The sequence below is a fragment of the Panthera leo genome, chromosome B2, assembly GCF_018350215.1.
Source record: "Panthera leo isolate Ple1 chromosome B2, P.leo_Ple1_pat1.1, whole genome shotgun sequence".
Classification (NCBI taxonomy): Eukaryota; Metazoa; Chordata; class Mammalia; order Carnivora; family Felidae; genus Panthera; species Panthera leo.
The window spans coordinates 127,570,780-127,590,903 of NC_056683.1; the positions used below are offsets into that span (position 1 = coordinate 127,570,780).

Here is a 20,124-nt window from a genome sequence, read left to right on the forward strand (position 1 = left end):
GGGCAGGCGATCCTGGGTGGGGCGGCCGCTTTGGGGACGGCCCCCGCCGCGGAGCGTCGAGACTGGGGCCGCCCCAGGGCCGCGCGGGGCCCGGCCAGACGCCGCACGCCGCCTGGGCAGCCGCACCTGAGCCCCCCGCCCCCCACAGCTCGGGCCGAGCGGACTGGCGCGGGGAGCAGCCCGGGCCCGCGGGCGGGGGTGGGGGGGTGGGGGACGAGAGCCCCGGCGCGGTGACCACGTGCCGCCTCCCGCGGGCGGGGGCGAGGACCTGCCGGGTCGGACCCCTCCACCCGCGCGCGGCCCAGATCAGCCCGCGCACCCAGCACCGGCTCAGGGGCAGCCCCGCCTGCCCTCACCTTCTCGCCCTAACTTTTCTTAAACTTGTCTGGAAGGAGGAACCTGCCGCCCTGTCCGCCCCCTAGCCGCCGCGATCCGCACTTGAACTCCGCAGCGCCGGCCTTCCACCTTGCGCCGCCCCGGGCGCGGGCGTGGAGTGGCTGCCGGGAAACCCCGATGAACTCTCCAGAAAGTGCGTGAAGGAGGGTCGGGCAGCCGCGCGCGGCTCGGCGGGGGGCGCGCGGGGTCTCCATCGGGGAGCTCGCAGCAGCAGAGCCGGGGAAGGACTGTGGACCATGACCGTGCGGCCCCTGCGGACCTTAATGCCAACATGTAAGTCTCACCTTTCAGCTGAGAATTCCTTCACACCTTTACCTGTATCTACCTCCTCCCCCCACCCCCCACCTCCACTAAATGATTTTGCAAGGACTTCAACTGCATTGACAGAATAAACCGGTTTGTCTTCAGTTTGACCCCCGAGGCACCGAGGAGCGAGCAGGTATTGCCAGGCGGAGCTGTGACATGCGTGTGCGGCTTCCTTTTTTTTTTTTTTTTTTTTTTTTTCCAGCGAGAGGTAAACCTCACATTTGGGCGGTGTAAAGCGTAATAAAAAAGGGCAGGGCTTCAAGAATGGGGAAAACGTGTTTTCGAGTCAAATTAAACAAGGAGTAACCGGCATCGCTCCTCCATCCAGGGGCCTTGCCCTGCCAAGAAAGAGCGCTCCTGGATCAACACCTGGGGCTTGGAAGGTACTGGTTTTACCGGGAAAATGTTGACTTTACACATTGTCACCCTTGACTGTAGAAGTTATTCTTGGATCTTTGGGTTATTTGAATGGTTTAAAAAAAAAAAAAAAACGCGCAGAAAAGTTTCTTGGTTGTCTTGTGTAGATTAAAAAGTAATGAAGGACTATGTCATTTTACAGGATGGGATGTGGGAGGCTACTTGTCTGGAATTAGAAGCGGGGGACATAGGGTTATGAAGGGTCAGAGAAACCTAAAAGGTTTTAATTTTACGGAATTACCATCGAAGTTCTGAGGTTTCTCCAAGCGACCCCGCGAAAGGGCCGCTGAGCGCAGCCTGGGCCTTCCAGAATGGAAAAAAAGGAAGATGGTTCTAAAAAGGCCCTGTTTTTGTGTCTTTCTGAGAAGCTGCCTTTTCTTGTAATATGTAATTTTCCCTCTGATGTTTTATTTAATCTTGGGCAGATACGCTGACATTTTACTCCCTTCCACTAACATCCAAGAGTTTCTAGAAGTTGATATTCATCCTCCCTCCTCCAGCTACCAGATCCTTATGTGTTTCCATCATAATTTCCTCTTTCAGCTTAATACCTGGGTAGAGACTTGCGCCTCAGGCCCTGTCTTTCCCTTCCTTGCAACTTCTACCCAGCATTTTTAAAACAGGAAGTGTAGTACCCACAAGCCTAGCCCTCTGCCCCTCTGTTCCTGGTGGTTAGCAGTAGAATTAGAAAAGAACTACTTATTTTTATTAAAAGTGCATGTGCAGTAAATCCACACCTGTGAATTTTAGGGTTTCATTTATGCCAGTGGATTCAGCGAGGTATAACCTGAAATAATTTATTTTGAGATGCAGCCAACAGTCTCACAGGAGACTTGTTCTCATATACAGGCGACACATTTTGAATGAATGTGAATTTGTTTTAAACTTCAGTTTTTCCTAAAAATATAGGAAGGCTTTTAACAGCAGATATTTGTCTAGTTTCCTTCAGCTTTCCTAGGTAATTTAGATCTTATGGGAAATGAAATAAACGTATGAATACCAATTTTTTAAATATAACATGAAACTGATCCACAGGTATTGTAAAAATTTCTTCATGAAATTAAGTTATTTACTCCATTTGAATTCCACATGTTTAGAAACTCTTATGTCATAGAGAGTCAAAATATGAACATTTAATCACATAAAATATAGTTTAATACCCTGATTTGAGTTTCTTTATGGAGCTATTCTGTCTGAAAGTTTTTCCATTTCTTGCCAGATCAAAATGGTTTCTTTTTTCCATTTTGCTGTTTATAATTCATATGGAATGGTTTAAGATGATCTGATTCTTTTTAGATATTAGTATGTTAGAATATATGGAAATAATACCAACCTTTCCAAAGTAAACGTTCTTACTATCTTGTTGAAAAATGCTAAAATGGGGAACACAAACGATATTATCTTTTAAATTTTTATTTTAATGGGTTCAAGCACACAAACTAAGGTATTTTCTGCCTACTCTGTGGGGGGAGAATGTTAATATATTCTTACATTCAAGTTATGAAGTTATAGATTTCATAAATATATTTGGAGTTGTACTGACTACATATCTTTCATATCCTAAGAAATTTAGTAGATTTAGCAAGACTTGTGTTAACTGATCTCAGGCTGCATGAAACTCCTGTTCCATTTATGGCTTATATAAATTACATGACACTGTGCTTTTCCAATGTGAATGGTGAATGAGGCTATTGTCTCTTGGCTTATGGGAAATATTAGAAGCTTGTAGTTTTACTGCCTAACTGGACACGTCACTCTGATTTCTGGAAATAATGATTTGAAAGAGAATCAGTTTATACATTAAAAATAAACTGACAACTACTTCCTTAAACTTGACCATTTTTCTAACTGCCCATCTCTTCCAGAGTTTATATTTCTGATGGGATGATTAAAAGTTTCTAGAGACTATTTAGACTTTAGACTAAATAGAATAAGGCTTTGTTCAATGTGTGTGGCATGCTTGGGCAAAAACCCGTATCTTTCCATTTCATTTCTGGTGGGATAGCATTATTGCATTATCTATATTGGATGGCATTAAGATGCATACTTAGTGACTGGGGTGACAGCATGTAAAGGACATTTCAGTGGTAACTAAAACACCAATAAAACTTGAGCCTGGTTACCTGAGTATCATCTCACTTTCCTTTACAAGCATCACTCAGGATGCAATTATTTGGAATGCCTAGGGCATTCAAGATTACTGTATTTAAAATATTTATAGTGAATATGACAAAAGCTTAGCATATTTAGTATAGCATTTGTAAAAAGAAACCACAAATTAGGAAGAAAAATATTCCTATTGTGATTGACAACTACAAAAACAATTTGAACATGCCAGTCCAAATAAAGGAAACCCAAATGAGATGCTACTTCTACCAAACTGGCGGTGACTAAGGCACTCATACTGATGGGAGTGTCATGAGATAAACATGGATAGGCTTCAGTGTAAATGTGTGTGGGTGTGTTTACATTTATTTGGAAATAATTTTATTTAAAAAAAAATTTTTTTTTTTAATTGAGACAGAGAGAGACACAGCATGAACAGGGGAGGGGCAGAGAGAGAGGGAGACACAGAATCGGAAGCAAGCTCCAGGCTCTGAGCTGTCAGCACAGAGCCCGACGCGGGGCTCGAACTCGCGGACCGCGAGATCGTGACCTGAGCTGAAGTCGGACGCTTAACCGACTGAGCCACCCAGGCGCCCCAATTTGGAAATAATTTTAAACTGGGATGCCTGGGTGGCTCACTGGGTTAAGCTTACAACTCTTGATTTCTGCTCAGGTCGTGGTCTCACGGTTCTTGAGTTCGAGCCCAGCATCAGGCTCTCTGCTGACAGCACGGAGCCTGCTTGGGATTCTCTCTGTCTCGCTCTCGCTCTGCCCCTCCCCCACTCGGGCATGTGCATTTGCTCCCTCTTTCCCTCTCTCTCTCGAAGTAAATAAATCAACATTTTAAAAAAATAAAGCATTTTAAACCTTCATAAAAGTTGCAAGAATAATACGAAGAGCGCATGTGTATTCTTTAATGTGGAATCACTTAGTGTAAATGTTTATCCCATTTGTTTTATTGTCCATCCTTTCCTCTTCCCTTCACCCTCCCCTCTCTGTACATGCACCACAATATTTTGCCTGAATCATCTGAAAGTAAGTTATATGTGCCAGGGCTTCGGGGTTTACTTTTTTAATTGAACATTTTATTGAGATAGTTGTCGATTTACAGGCAGCTGGATGAAATGGTAGAGATCCTATGTACCTTTTACCCAGTTTCTCCCAGTGGTAACATTTTGCAAAACTGTAATACAGTATCACAACCAGGAGATCGATACCCTATCCTTTTTTCAGATAGTCCTAGTTTTACATGGAGTGTATGTGTGTTTCTCAGGGTTGCCTTTTAATTTCACCCGGGGTACAAGCCATGGTGCAGTGGATGCTTCTGCTCACACAAGAGTCAAGATTTGTGCAGATTTGAAGAATAAACCTTTCTACCTTTTTGAAATGGGGGGTGAGCCAAACTTAATAAAAGAACTTGAGTGATAGAATAGCACTTTTTCTTTTTGTTCATTGCTTGAGATCAGGAACATGATCTTTAACCAAAAGGAGAAATACAATTCTGCTTAGACTTGAATAAACCAAATTCTATTCTTTTCATTCTAGAAGAATTAAGGTACTCTCTTTGCCACTCCTCGTGGTCCTTTGTGAAAAGATTTGACATAGAAATACGGTTGGGATCTGAGGAATAATCTGTAATTCTGACTATAGCTAGTAATGATAGAATTAGTGCCGTGTCAATTTCTCCACTGATTTTAAATTTTCTTCATCAATTTCTCCTTAAGTTGGACTTTTAAGGAGTGAAGAGGTGGAAGACGTTCGGTTTTCTAGACTACAGATTATTTCAGTGATGCGTTTGGATTGAGTCACGTTCATAAGGGGTCATTCTGACATTAACAACAATTCAATAACAGGGTTAGGTTCTAAAGTTCCTGAAATAGGACTCAAACGTATTGTATGTTGTGGCCTGTGCCGATTGAAAAGTGGAGCAAGTTTGCAATGGAGGTGTCTTGGTTCTCAGGGACAGGTGAATTGGAAGCCAGGTGGCATCGGGATGTGTTAGCTCTCCCACCACTGATTATGTGATCTTGGGCAAGTTGTTTAGTATTGTACTTTCTTTTTTTTTTTGCCTGTGAAATGATAGGTTTTATTGCTTGGATTTAAATTTCATGCTTAGATGGTTTTCAGGTGACAGAAGTCTATGTAGGACTCTCCTTTACTTAAAAATGTTCTTGGTCTCTTCAACAGAACTTTGAGGCTACGACTCAAGTAATACAAGATTGTATTATATTTTTTTGTAGCTCCTATTTAGAACCTTAGTAACCCTGATCTGGATTTTCCGTTCTTGTGAGAAAGTTATTTAAATCTCAGGGATGTGTCTTTGCTAAGCGATCCCCTGAGAAGACACATAGTGCTTTCCTTCCTCTGTTCTATTCTTAATTTGTTTGTTTCTGTTCTTCAGTAAACAGTCAAGTGGATGAAAGTTGACCAGTCATGAGGTTTAACTTTGGTTACGAGTGCTTGCCTTGTGCTGGGTTCCTTTTCAATATGAAGTGATGGAGTCTTGGGAACCAGAATGCATGAAGCCCTTGGTCATTATTTGCAGCTATTGTCTGAAAGGATACAGCTTCAGGATTGACTACGGAATCCCTAAATAAGAACCTGTTATAGCAAAAGAAAGTTGCGTTACGAAATAATACTCAATGTTGCCAAGCTAACAAAGATGATTCCTTAAGGATTTTTTTTTAAGTTTATATATTTATTTTGAGAGAGAGAGAGAGAGAGAGAGAGCGCATGAGAGAGGCAGGGGAAGAAAGAGAGGGAGAGAGAACTCCAAGCAGGCTTTGTACTCTGAGTTTAGAGCCCAACGAGGAGCTTGAACTTACGAACTGTGAGTTCATGACCAGAGCCAGAATCAAGAGTTGTATGCTTAACCGAATGAGCCACCCAGGAGACCCTCCTTGAGGATTTTTTAGAGAGCACATAAATTTGAGAGGAGACCATTCTCCAAGTATTGACAAAGGAAAATTGTCATGTGCCGTAGAGATTAAGAGGCTGGGAGTTCTCTCGTGCTGATATTCTCGAATATAAATGGTAGGGCCGGTAGCCAGGTTTGATTGCTCTGCCCCTTTATGTTTCTGGGCCTCAGTTTCCTCCTCTGTGGGATGTGAAGGTTAGACTTCATCTTTGATATTCCCAGCTCTAAACTTCTTTGAATATATAATTGTGTGTGTGTGTGTTTGTTTGTTTGTTTGTTTTAGAAGCATGCTAATTCATCCATGACCTGAATGGGAAACACCTCATTCATCCAAAATGAATGGACCCATTCTTCCAAATGAGTGAGCCTTTCATGTGATAGAAGTTTATCATCTCCCCTTTTTAAAACACTTACTAAGTGCCATGCAGTAGTGACTCTGTCTTTTCGATGGATGACATCCTATACACAGAAGAGAAAATAGTCTCAGCATTTTAAGGACTTGCCTCTAAAGTCACACAATAAATTGAGGCACCAGGTTGTAACTCTGTGCTATTCCAAAGCTCACATCCGTTCTTATTATATTATTATGATGTACTGTGGCATATTGCTTCCCATAAGCAGTAACATTGCTTCAAATTTCAACTATTTTCGATGGATGTATTTTAAAACATACCCTCCATACAGAAAACTACTCCTCAGCTCTTAAGCTTTACCTGGTTTAGAATTTCCATTAGGAACCAAGTGATGCTAGAAATTCTAGTTGGGTGAATATAAAAACATGGCATGAATATCAGGTACCGCTCAGAATTTCTGGGTTAATGGCAGGCATGAGTAATCCATTTCATTTCTGTTCCCAGGTGATCCAGAAGTAGTCACAAAGTCAATTGATTGGTGTTAGTTTAAAACATCCTATGGTCCATTCTTGTTTAAGGCTTTTCTTTTGATTTTACTGTGGACAGAGTAACCATACTTACATTAGAATGCCCAGGGTAGTAGTAACAATAATAGCTAATATTTGTTGAGCACTTGCTAGGCAAGTGTCAGGCACTGTTCTCAAAAGACATACTCTGATTTCATCATCCAGCAGCTCTGTGGATTGGAGTTTCTGTTTTACAGGTGGAAAGTTGGAAGTGCAGGGAGGTCAAGTACATTTCCAAAGGGGTGCATAGTTTACAAGTAGCAAACCCTGGTCTAGCTCACTCTGGAGCCTGTTCGCCCTGCTATGTAGGTGGTCTCTAACAGTAAAGGATGGACTGGAAATGAGGCTTGAGGCAAGTGCAGAAATCATTTGATGTCTATTTTTTTCTCCTTTGAGTATTTCCTTCCCTGCATATCTGGTTTTGTGATTAGTATGACGTGTTTTACTCCAGATAAGCAACCTTCAGGTAAAGAAGGTATTACTGTGATCCTAAAGTATCTGATTAGTTGTTTCTCTTTTTAGAAATAAAAAAAGATTCTCAACTGTCACCTGGAACCATGGAAACTCCCTTTAGAGACTTTTAAGATCAGGAGTTTTTGTTTTTGTTATTGTTTTTGTTTCACTGCTACGTAACCATTTTCCTGCTTCATGGCTGTCTTGCTAACCAGTCCTTTTGTGGGCCCTTACAGTGGCTTGCTGCCCCATTCACTGACTTGTCTCTTTTGATGGAGGTGAGTCAATGAAAGGTTTCATACCACTGTTTTAAGCCAAGATAATATGGATGTTCCTGTCTAAATTATTGGTAGGTGCAATTTTGAGTTTAAAGACGAGACCACTGTAGAGTTAATTGTAGTTTCTATAATACTTGGTGTTTAGTGGCCACTTAAAAACATTGATAGCTATCATTTACAAAGTAGTTATTCTTTTTGGATGTTAACGCTTCATTGCTTAATTTAAAATAATTTTTTTATTTTTTTTTATATATTTTTTTAATTTTTTTTAACGTTTTTATTTATTTTTGAGACAGAGAGAGACAGAGCATGAATGGGGGAGGGACAGAGAGAGAGGGAGACACAGAATCGGAAGCAGGCTCCAGGCTCTGAGCCATCAGCCCAGAGCCCGACGCGGGGCTCGAACTCACAGACTGTGAGATCGTGACCTGAGCCGAAGTCGGATGCCCAACCGACTGAGCCACCCAGGTGCCCCTAAAATAATTTTTTTAATGTTTATTTATTTTTGAGAGAGAGAGAGAGAGAGAGAGAGAGAGAGAGACAGAATCTGTAGCAGGCTCCAGGCTCTGAGCTGTCAGCACAGAGCCCGACAGGGGGCTCGGACACACCATCCTGACCTGAGCCAAAGTCAGACACCTAAGCAACTTAGCCATCCAGGCTCCCCTTCGTTGCTTAATTTTAAGGGAACGAAGGCAATTGGGCACCTTATTTTTATTTTAAATTGTTTCCATTTGTAACACAGCAGATGTCATAAAACGAAAGCATTTCCTTGAAGTCTACATTTTTGGGAGATTATAGGAGAGGTTGATATAAAAATCCTCTGGGGTAAGACGGGCATGTGACTGGTGATGCTGAAGGTTGAAGCTGAAATTGCTTTATTTTTTGATTAATGAATTTGAATTATCTGAATATTTCCCCACCTTCATTGGGAAACCGCCTATTCTATAACGATTGCTTTTTTCCAATCTCTGCTGAAAACCTGCACGTTGACTGTTATTGTCCTACTGCCTTACTGGATGCTGAATGTCCTGATGGTTGCTTTCTTCCATTGCAGGATGATTCACTCAGATCAAATGTGGAACTGTCGTTGGAAATGGAAGCCAGGTTCTCTTCCGTTCTTCATTGCTCTGTGTCTTGTGTATGTTCCTCTTTCAGGTGAGCAAGACCCTTTCTCTTTCAAACCCTGAATTTAAGAGTGGTCACATTGCTTTTAGTTTCAGTGTGCTATTCATTTATTTGTTATCTTTTTCTGTTTCCATTTCGGTCCTTACAGGCTTTTGCTGCCCATGGCCTCTCTGACTTCTGTACGCATAGTATGACTTTGATCATTGTTCTGTTTTCTAATGAGTGTATTTCTTTAATCTTTGCTGCATTTCTTTTAGCTTTATTTATTTGTGTAGCCCATATTGAATGATGAGATAGCTACATATCTGACATTAAAAATGTGCTAGCTGTTTCTTCAACCATTGAATAAATATACAATATTCAATTCTTTCTCTTTTCAAGTTTTCATAGAATCATTTATGGAAAGTAAAGACTTTACTGTTTTTATTTATCCTGATTTTCTTACCATGTTGCAGCATGAGATAGGAATTTGAAATTAAGTTTTTAGATCATGAGGTTTATTTAGCTAGCCTAAAAGGATATGAAAAAGTTAATTTTAATTACAGTATTTTTGGAATAAAAATATCAAATCTGTGTAATTACAGTCTTTTTCTGAACTTTGAAATAAGGTCCTTTTAGTTATGGTTGCAAGCTACATTTTCTATCGTCAGCTAATTGTATGAATGAGCCAATCAGAACCTGAGGAATGGGAGTGATGTTTAAAAGTTAACTGTTTCTTCATTATCTGGTTTTGTTCCTGAGCAAACTGCATTTCTCTTAGGTCCATTTTCTTTTACTCTTTTTTTCTTTAATTGCTGTATTCATTCAGTTTACCATATTTGTTTTTAGAGGAAAATTGTTACTCATATAGTGTTATGTATTACATGTGCTTAATCAAGGTTTTATACATTCCATATTTATGTTATGTATCTATACATTATAAACAATACATTTAATGAATCATGAAAATAGATTACTCTAAAATTGTTTATTCACAGGTTAAGAAATTCAACTTGTATTTAGTATATAAATATTTCTTTGCAAGCCATCAAGTATTTTAAGAGTTTCAGCTACTCGGAAAATTCCTGGCACGTGGTTTAATGGCCTCAAAACAAAACAGATTCTTTGAAGTTTCTTTTTTTGTGTGTGTATTTGTTTCAATTCCATGATAAAGCCACTCTTTCTTTGTTTTACTTTCATTGCCAAAAGAGGAAAGAAACTTGTGAGGAGAAATGAAAATTAAATATACATTGGATTTCTTTGGTTACAGTGTTGAGCTTTTTCTTAGCTTTCAAAAGTGACTCACCAAGAACCCATCACATGATGTGAAGTAAGTTATGAGATTAAAATTAGTTGAAGTCTAGTTACTTTCATTTGTGTTAGGTCATGGCATTTGTCAATTTTCAAGGCTACCTCAAACCTTAAATTGAGACTTTTATTTTCATGTCAGTGTTTTAATTGATATACCCACATTCATCATTTTAATCACTGGAATAAATGAAATGAAACACATGTTCTCAGACTAATTAAAAGGAGTCAGCTGACTGGGGCTTGGATGAGGCAAGGGAAACACCTAGGTTGCAGAATTGATGGAGGCACTCGTTATCAGGGTCTTGGGAAACAAAGTCCTTACGTTTGTTTTTAAGTTACTGTCTCACACAAATCTTTTTTTTTAAATTTTTTTTTTTTATTTATTTTTGAGACAGAGAGAGATAGAGCATGAACAAGGGAGGGTCAGAGAGAGAGGGAGACACAGAATCTGAAGCAGGCTCCAGGCTCCGAGCCGTCAGCACAGAGCCCTACGCGGGGCTCGAACTCACAGACCGTGAGATCATGACCTGAGCTGAAGTCGGACGCTCAACCGACTGAGCCACCCAGGCACCCCTCACACAAATCTTTTTTAAAACTTCCTTTCATTACTCCACACTTTGTGTGTATCACGTAAGGCTTTGTGACAGACAATAATCTGTGTTTCCTCATGAAGCCAGAACACTTTCAACCTATTTATCTGGAACCATTACTCACTCACAATGCCACCACTTTACCCGTGAGGATCTGATACCACAAAAAATACTTTAGGGATTATTATTGGCATTTTAATATAAAATGTTTGCCTTACAACTCAATGTAAGTTTCCCTAAAATAATGCGTATCAAAACTTTAGATGTATGTAATATTCAGAGTCCTATCTTTAAGTCCTAGGGTAACTCTGAATAACCTGTATTTTTGAAGAACGTGTGGTGCTTAACTGTGAGGTTGTATCACAATGTATGCACCCTCTGACTCTTTCACTTCTCTGTGTGACCCCTATGTGATCTTTTGGAGTCCAGTGGCTTTCAATGGCATCTTGATGCCAAATCCAGTTTGTCAGCCCTGGCCCCTTCCTTGACCCTGGAGTCACCTCTATGGTTGCTTATATATATCTAAAATGGGTCTCAAACTTCACGTGTGCAGACAAGACTCTTGATTCCTACCTCCTATCCCCAAATCTACTTCGCTTTCAAGCTGTATAATCCATACCACTATATCCTGCTGTTCTCCTCTTCACCTTACTATTTTCTAGACCTATTGGCCCACCTATTTCTTGACCGTGCCTTCCTAGGACCCTCCTCTTCCTAAACTGCACACACCTGGTTCTTTTTTTTTTTTTTTTTGACACTCAGATCTTAATCATTACCACCTCAGATAAGCCCTCCTGTCCCCGAATTCAAAGATGCCCCTTTTCACTCTCTTACCATGTTACCCTTCAGTGATAATCTTTATAGATTTTGGTTGCTCCCTTGATAATGTTTTGGTAATTTGGCTATGACAGCTGGAGTAAAGGGTTGGCAAAAAACCTCTTTTGATTGTTAAGATTGACACCTAGGTGAGAAGGTTAAAAATTAGAATACTGTAGTTTAATTTGGATAACATCCTTAGTTCAATTCATATCATAGAATTGCAAGAAGAAGTCTTCTGCTAGGTATGTTAATGTCTGTAGTTTCATGGGGCATTTACCAAGCAAGTAGTATAAAGTTTTATGCCCTTCAGTATTTAAAAAAGCAAGGTCTCTTGACAAGTGATGAATATAACTTTCAATAGGAACTACAACCAAATTACGGCTGAATATTGAAACTAGTCCCACAGAAGCATAAATTAAAACAATAAGACACGATTTTTTAATACACTGGCTCTATACTATTTAGAAACGTTGATAATATCCACATCCAGTATTATCACCTTTGTTGGGGAGAGGGCACATGCTAACATGGTTGGCTCTGTCCCTTGGGAGAGTTAAGTAGGCAACATTGTTTAAAAATTAAGAATTTGTATTTTCTTTAATATATCACTCCCCCGGTGTAGGTATCTATCTGACAGAAATTTTAAAAACAAACAAACATAATATGTAGAGAAATATATACCAGTATGTTAACTGTAACATTGTAATAGCAAACATTGTTCTTCAACAGGGGAATGATTTTGTAAATTATTTTATATTAATATTATGAAATACTGTGCAGTCATTCCAAACAATGTGGTCAAACTGTGTATATTGGCTTTGAAAGATGTCAGTGATAATGTTAAGAAACAAATTGCCAAACAGTATCCCAGGTTTGTAATAGGTTGTATTACAAAACTGAAATGTGTTAAGTATGTGTACGTTTGTATCAGATTGTATAAAAATTATAGTAAAACATAGACGCATGTACACGTCAGGCTTTACAATGGGTCACCCTCAAGAGCATAGGTTGGAGCGAGAAGGGAGAAGGCAATGGAACTTTATACAGCTCAGAATTATTTGCCTTGTTATAATGAACGTTACTTTAATAACTTGGAAAAACAAATAGAAGAAAACCTGATAATTTTTTTTTTTTAAAGCCACGTTGAAAATGGCCAGAGAGGCTGTGGATGTACACAAATGTTACAATTTTCTGTTAGACACGTAACCGTTACTCTGGCTCTTCCCTTACTTGATAGGCATCTCTTAAAGGTATTTCAAATAATAACCTCTTTTTATGTAGCATGACACTCCATGACTCTGAAGATGAATGATGGTATCTCAGGCAGACTAAAGGTTACCGCTTCAGAAACAGCCGAGAGCCAATGAATTCCTAAGCAACCAGGGGCCTGTTTCCATACAGATAGCCTTAGTCATGAACGCTGAGGGAGGGGCCTCCCTTCTCTCCTGAAAAATCGATGATATCAGCAGATTATTTCAAAGCTCAGTGATAGATCAACAGCTAAAAGGGAAAATGTTTTTGAAAGTGCAGTCTGGCCTGAATTGTGTACTTTCTAGCCCGGAGCGCAGCGCAGTTCTAGAAGGCAGGTAGGTAATTGGGTAAAAGCAATCTTGTGCTGTTTGTTGATTTTTCTCATGATCAAAGGAAGCAATTATTCTATAGCATCAATTACACTGAAGTCTGAATTTATGTGATAGGCATATAACTTTATACTATTTTTGTGTTTGGTCAAAGAGGCTTTCAAATGCATAGAAAAATAATCCTTTTACAAATCTGCCATGTGTTTTTGGCTATTTTATTATTAATGTGTCTGAAAGATAAAGAATAAGGTTCTGATTGTGCAAACCATTCTTTTTTTTTAAATTACAGCATAGTTGGGGCACCTGGGTGGCTCAGTTGGTTAAGCGTCCGACTTCAGCTCAGGTCACGATCTCACGGTCCGTGAGTTCGAGCCCCGCGTCGGGCTCTGTGCTGACCGCTCAGAGCCTGGAGCCTGTTTCGGATTCTGTGTCTCCCTTTCTCTCTGCCCCTCCCCTGTTCATGCTCTGTCTCTCTCTGTCTCAAAAATAAATGTTAAAAAAAAAATTAAAAAAATAAATAAATAAATTACAGCATAGTTAATATACACCGTTCTATTAGCTTCAGGTGTACAATGTAGTGATTCAACAATCCCATACATCACCCAGTGTTCATCATGACAAGTACACTCCTTATTCCCCATCACCTATTTCACCCATCTCCCAACCCACTTCCCCTCTGGCGACCATCAGTTTGTTCTCAGTAGTTAAGAGTGTTTCTTGGCTTGCCTCTCCCTTTGTCTCCTTCCCTTTGCTCATTTGTTTTGTTTCTTAAATTCCACATGTGAGTAAAGTCGTAATGGATTTGTTTTTCTCTGACTGACTTATTTCACTTAGTATAATATATTCTAGCTCCATCCACATCATTGTGAATAGCAAGATTACATTCTTTTTGATGGCTGGATAAGACTCCGTTGGATGCATAAACATCCCACATCTTGTGATATACATAGCATGTATCATACCATACCAAATATACATATCACATCTTATTTATCCATTCGTCTATCAATGGACACTTGGGCTGCTTCTATAATTTGGCTTTTGTAAATAATGCTGTGAATCACTCATCGTCAGGGAAATGCAAACCAAGACTACAATGAGGTATCACCTATCACCTGTCAGAATGGCTGAAATCAAAAACACAGAAACAACAAGCATTGGTGAGGATGTGTGGAAAAAGGAACCTTCTTGCACTGTTGGTGGGAATGCAAACTGGTGCAGCCACTCTGGAAACAGTATGAAGGTTCCTCAAAAAGTTAAAAATAGAACTACCCTACAACCCAGCAAACTGTTTCATCAAATGAAAAAAAAAAAAAAAAAGAATAATGATCAAGTGACTAACAGAAAATTACACTATCTAGTAATAAAGTTTGTTTTTCAGTTAGAGTCAAAATGCTCCAAATTACGGTCCCTAGGTTGCCTTCAGCTGAAAGGCTGTTTTCTTATTCTGCACTTGAGATTGGAGGAGCCAATGTGATGAATAAACAAACCCCCAAGTTTGTACACAGAAGTTTCCTCAACGCATCTTCCAGATAATTTCCCATGTGTACCTTTGAGATGATCTGAATTTGATGTAGGGAACTATGAAATCCTGCTTTGGATTTATGTCATAAAGCCAATCACATAGATGTGGAAAGAGGATGACTAGTCACCACGGTGACAATTTTACGTGACTGGGCAGCGTGATGGGGCCACTGATGAAACGGGCCCCACTTAGATGGCATCAGGAAAAGAGGGTAGTCAGCTGAGTCCTGCTGCTCCCTGGCCAGGTCACACCGCCTCTGGGCATGGTTGCCGTTCTTTAGACAGAATCCGTAAGCAGGAGCAAGAGCAGGCAGAGCCGCTTGGTGATGAGCCTTGAGCGGTCAGAGGAGCGTTTCGGGGCATCTCTGTCTCCCCTGTGCCGTGAGAAGCCTGTGTGGGGGTGGGCTGCCCCTGGAGACTGGAGTCCTTTGTCGGATACCGCATTGTTGCTTTTGTGTAACAATTTGTTTTGTGCTTTAAAGAGTAAAACTCCTGTGGAAAAACAGAAATCAGAGAAATGTCACATTTACTTTGGAATCCTGGAGTCAGAGTAAGGTGGTGGTCTTCAGATGTTTGAAGCGTGGTCCGTTGGAAGTGATAACGGACTTTAGCTTATCTCCCAGCAAAGATAAGACGGTTGAGCTGGTCCTCCAAGTACCAAAGGACTCTCCTAGCGATTGGTTGCCAAGAACTAAAACCAGCTATCCTTCACATTCCTCATCTCTGGAAATCAGGACACAAAGAAGGAATCTTAATAGTGAAGAAGAATTGATACTAAAAATCTTGAAGGGCCCCTCGGTCTACTGCTTAACTATAGAGAGAGAGTGTGTGTGTGTGTCTAGTTTTTTGAGGCACATATAGTCTTAATTGTTTTACGTCCAGAGTTTCCTCTGTGTGTGTTTCCTTTCAGTTTAGCAGGGAATTTTTACATGGAACTGGAGATTAGGCAGGAAACCCCCTCTGACAGGAGAAGCCTGTGGGAACTCTAGACTTTGGCAGGTACAAACTTTTCCTCAACTTTCAAATTAATAATTCTTTAAGGAGTTTTCACTTTATTTTCAGCAAGTGGAACATGTGCTCTTTGACACCTTTCTCACTCCGACTGCAATGTCATAGGATTCTGTAAGGAAGGAATGTGGAAAAGAACAAAATGGAAAAGAACCAAAGGGGGGGGGAGAACTTATTCCAAATTTAAGAAGTAAATATATCTTGCAGGGTGGGGCAGCAGAGGAGGGAAGTATAGAGGTTAGATGAGAAAACAGATTAATTCCACAATGAGCATGAAGTCACAATATTATAAACATCCTTTGTCTTCCGCTGAACTAAGACAGTTAAACACCTGAAAGGAGAATAAGGTCTTTTGCCAGCACACAGGTAGGGCTATCACCAGTTCAGATAAACCTTTCTAACTATTAAAAAACAAAACAAAAACAAAACAAACAAAAAAACCCCAACTCTCTGAGAGGAGTGAATTAGTCCAGTGGGGGCTACAATAACTATCCTATTTCTATGATTAAGACTAATTATCTTTTTTTTTTTTTTTCAAAAAAATCTTTTAAATTATGTATAGCCAAGTAATCTCTCTTTTTAGATGAGCTGATTTCTTGGGAAAATAGGGTGAATTATGATGCATTTCATGTGAAAATATTAGTTTGCAGTCATTCTTAAATCAGCTTCCTCTTAAACTTGTGGTTTAGAAATGATACACTTTTTTAAAAAAATTTACAAAATTCTTTTCAATACAACTCTTATGTAAGAGTCAAAAAAGTTGTTTCTAACGCAGTCTGCTTTGAGCTTGTGCTGCTAGTTTAGATAAAGAACTGTTCACACTAGAGCTCAGATGATAGATTGTGTCTGCTCAATTAAAAATCAGGTTCTCTTTTTCTTCTCTGTAATTATAAAATTACACGAGTAACTATTATTAGTCTGGGCAAAGCTACAGGAATCAACTACTTTTCGTATTTTTTGCAAATCTCTAAACAAAGAGATCTTTTTAGATTTCTTTACCTGGTCAAAACTTGAAAGAGTATTGTCAGAGTGAAATTACAGATCTGAAAAAAGAAAACAGTCTGAATGGTAATATTAATCACTGCTTTTAAACACATTCACAGTTCTTTCTTTCCCTTTCCTTCTTTCTTCCTTCCTTCCTTTCTTTCTTTCTTTCTTTCTTTCTTTCTTTCTTTCTTTCTTTCTTTCTTTCTTTCTTTCTTTCTTTCTTTCTTTCTTTGCCTGAGGTATGTACAATGAATACTGGCCTGTATTGAGAGTAGGTTACCAGTTTTGCTGCATTACTGGCTTTATCAAACAGAATTGTAAGGCACATGATGAGAGTTTTCTGGTCCTGCTGATTTTGGTGGCCTCAGTGATTGTGCTATGGGGGGAAGAGTGAGACTTTTAAAGATATTTTGCCTTGGCGTTAGGTATTTTACAGAGAATGAGCTCCAAGTCTGCTCACTAAGGGCATTGTGGACTGTGGCCCCCACCCGTCCCGAATGCTCTTAATCACCCTGTGTCTTAATCACTCATCTCCTGGCTGGTCAATATTAGCTTTTTACTTGGACTGCTCATCATATCTGTCTTTAGAAGGGGAACCTGAAAATTCTGTTACTTGGAGGGAGCTCATGACCACAGCATTTCTATTCCAATACTGATGTCTCAATAAACAATGCAGTTTGTGGCTTTTCTCCTGGAGCCTTTGCTAATTTGACATCAGACATTTTCCTTCCAGTTCCCCCTTGACGCTTTTGGTGGTGTTTGGTTAGGACTCTCATTACTCACCATTTGACCTGCTTACATGTCTCTCACACACGTATTAGAGAGGTCTGCACCTTTTAGTCAGGATGTCAGAAGAAAGTCCTCTCTGAATTTTCAACCATTTCTTACATTTAAGGCGCTGTCTGTTTATACATATAATGCTATGATTGTGTGGCCCCAGAAGAAGTCTTCAGTAAATGTGTAGTGAATGAATCAAACTGCTTTCCAAGCTGCCCATCTGTGATGGGATTTCCCTTAGCAGGGAGAGTCTAGCTGATTTAAGAGTTAGGCCTTCTTAATCAGAGCCTTTCCCCTCCCGCTAATATTATTAAAATATGTTAAACATTTGTAAGAGCATTATAGTATTTAAATACCAGACAGAGAACACAGAGTTAATATTGCTTCTCCTAAGTGCTTTTAAAAACTAAGGGATATATTATGGTAATATTTGAGTGGTGTGTGTGTGTGTGTGATATATATTAGAGAAAAATCATGGTCCTTGATGTCAAGGGGTTTTTGACATTGTTGATGAGGAGACTAACGTGAGACAAATAGGAAGTACTATGATATATGGTCTAATAGAGTTGCAGAGGTGATATCAAGGGATAGCAGAGAAGATCTCAGAAAAGTTTTCATGGAGGGAGCGATGTTAAAACTGTGTCTTCTGGGGCGCCTGGGTGGCTCAGTCGGTTAAGCGGCCGACTTCGGCTCAGGTCACGATCTCGTGGTCCGTGAGTTCGAGCCCTGTGTCGGGCTCTGTGCTGACAGCTCAGAGCCTGGAGCCTGTTTCAGATTCTGTGTCTCCCTCTCTCTGACCCTCCCCTGTTCATGCTCTGTCTCTCCCTGTCTCAAAAATAAATAAAACGTTAAAAAAAATTTTATTTTTAAATAAAAAAAAACCTGTGTCTTCTAGCAGGGGTGATGAACAAAATATTTACAAAGTGGTGTGGCTTCCTACTGACCATTTGAAGACATTTCCCTGCAATCAGATTGTGTGGCTGGCTGTAAAAACTGAGGCAGTCATGGGAGTGGTTTGTACCCATAGGAAATCCCCTCTGGTGGTAACAGAGAGCAGGAAGACGCAAAATGAGGTTGGCAATAGAGATGGGCAGTGTAGGGGGGAGAAAGGGCCAAGGCAAACCCACGGATACATTGAAAATGATTTTCTGGAAGGATAAATACTTCTTTTACTAGAATAAAGGGTCTCTGCAGAAGAGAGTAAGGAGTGAAACTAGGTGATGGGAGGCCAGACTGTTAGGGATGTCAATGGGGTCTGCGCTGACAAAGCTGAGGGACGACTGCCAGCCCAGGAGGGGAGAGAGACTTGTCACCACAAGCTCAGATCAGGAGGATATGTGCCATCAGAAATGCCCGCGAAGGGAACAGAGGTGAAGAGCTTCTCTGGGATTGTAGTTAGGTAACTCAGGAGCAGACTGTTTTTTTGTTTTTGTTTTGAATCCATAGTTTATGCTTTTTCTCTATCATACCATTTCGCTTCAGAAATGGCAGCCTCACTTTTCTCACTGATGTGAACAGCATTCATATACATATCAAAAAGCTGAAGATAGAAGTTAATAGAATTCCAGCCACCCTTGGTGTTTTTCTTGGTCAAACCCATATTTGATTGTGACCAAGAGTTGCTGAATCCGCATTAGAAATGTGTCCTTCCCTTTAGAGTTACTGCCCCCAAGGTGCTCATCTCCACCGGGTGTGTTGAATGGGCTCCTAAGTCATCTCCCTGCATCGTGTGTGTGTGTGTGTGTGTGTGTGTGTGTGTGTGTGTGTGTGTGTGTTAAACTACGACTGGAATATTGCCGCTGCCCTGATTAAGTTCCTTGAAGATTCTTGTCCCCTACAGGCTACAGTGCACAGTCCTTAATTTAGGTAATTTCATGGCTCCCTAGCCTCTTATGCCCTACCCAGTGTCTGCCAAATAGTAGAGCCTCAATTAAATGTTGAATGAGTGCTGAAGGTGAAGAATTTGTATACTTTTGCTAAGCAAAATTAGGATTTAGCCACGGATATTCAGTTATTGAAGAGAAGAAGTTTGTGTGTAGCATAGATGCTGTGTTGAGTTTAACACTAGTGAGTCAACCCTTCTATCTTTGTGGAAAACCAGCTATTTGAGAGAGGAGATTTCATAAAACTTTACAAGAATTACGTGTGCCAAAAGAAGAAGGTGGTCACTGTAAATGTGTACAATAACCAGAATAGTTTATTTTCACTTGCTTCAAGGACTGAGTTTCTGGTGGAAATACATTGTTTTAGCTCTTTTGTAAAAAACAGAGACCAGTCTTTTTAAAAAGTGTCTGCTTTTGTTGAAAATGCAAAGAAGGTGATTATTGTCTTAAAATTCTTAAAAAAAATTTTTTTTTGATATTTATTCATTTGCGAGAGACAGCATGAGCAGGGGAGGGGCAGAGAGAGAGGGAGACACAGAACCCGAAGCAGCCTCCAGGCTCTGAGCTGTCAGCACAGAGCCCAACGTGGGGCTCGAACCCACAAAGTGCGAGACCCTGACCCGAGCCCAAGTCTGACATGCTCAACTGACTGAAACATTCAGGCACCCGGGTCTTAAGATTCTTTCAGCTAGCCTCTTCCTTCCTCTTGGTCCGTCTTTTCCACAGCTGTCCCCACTATTACCTGTAGC

At 40.3% G+C, this 20,124-nt stretch overlaps 1 protein-coding gene across 4 annotated transcripts in view; it reads left to right on the plus strand.

Annotated features, from left to right (window-relative positions):
• The first annotated feature begins 225 nt into the window (after positions 1–225).
• Positions 226–20,124, plus strand: part of ADGRG6 (adhesion G protein-coupled receptor G6) — a 141,364-nt gene continuing 121,465 nt past the window's right edge. For 3 of the 4 annotated variants that reach the window (XM_042939966.1, XM_042939968.1, XM_042939969.1), the window contains exons 1-2: positions 226–669; positions 8,847–8,947. In XM_042939966.1, the coding sequence (XP_042795900.1) occupies positions 668–669; positions 8,847–8,947 (103 nt within the window). In that variant the 5' untranslated portion in view covers positions 226–667. Of the gene's footprint in view, positions 670–1,012; positions 1,086–8,846; positions 8,948–20,124 lie in introns of those variants that run through there. The other variant, XM_042939967.1, reaches the window with a different exon arrangement.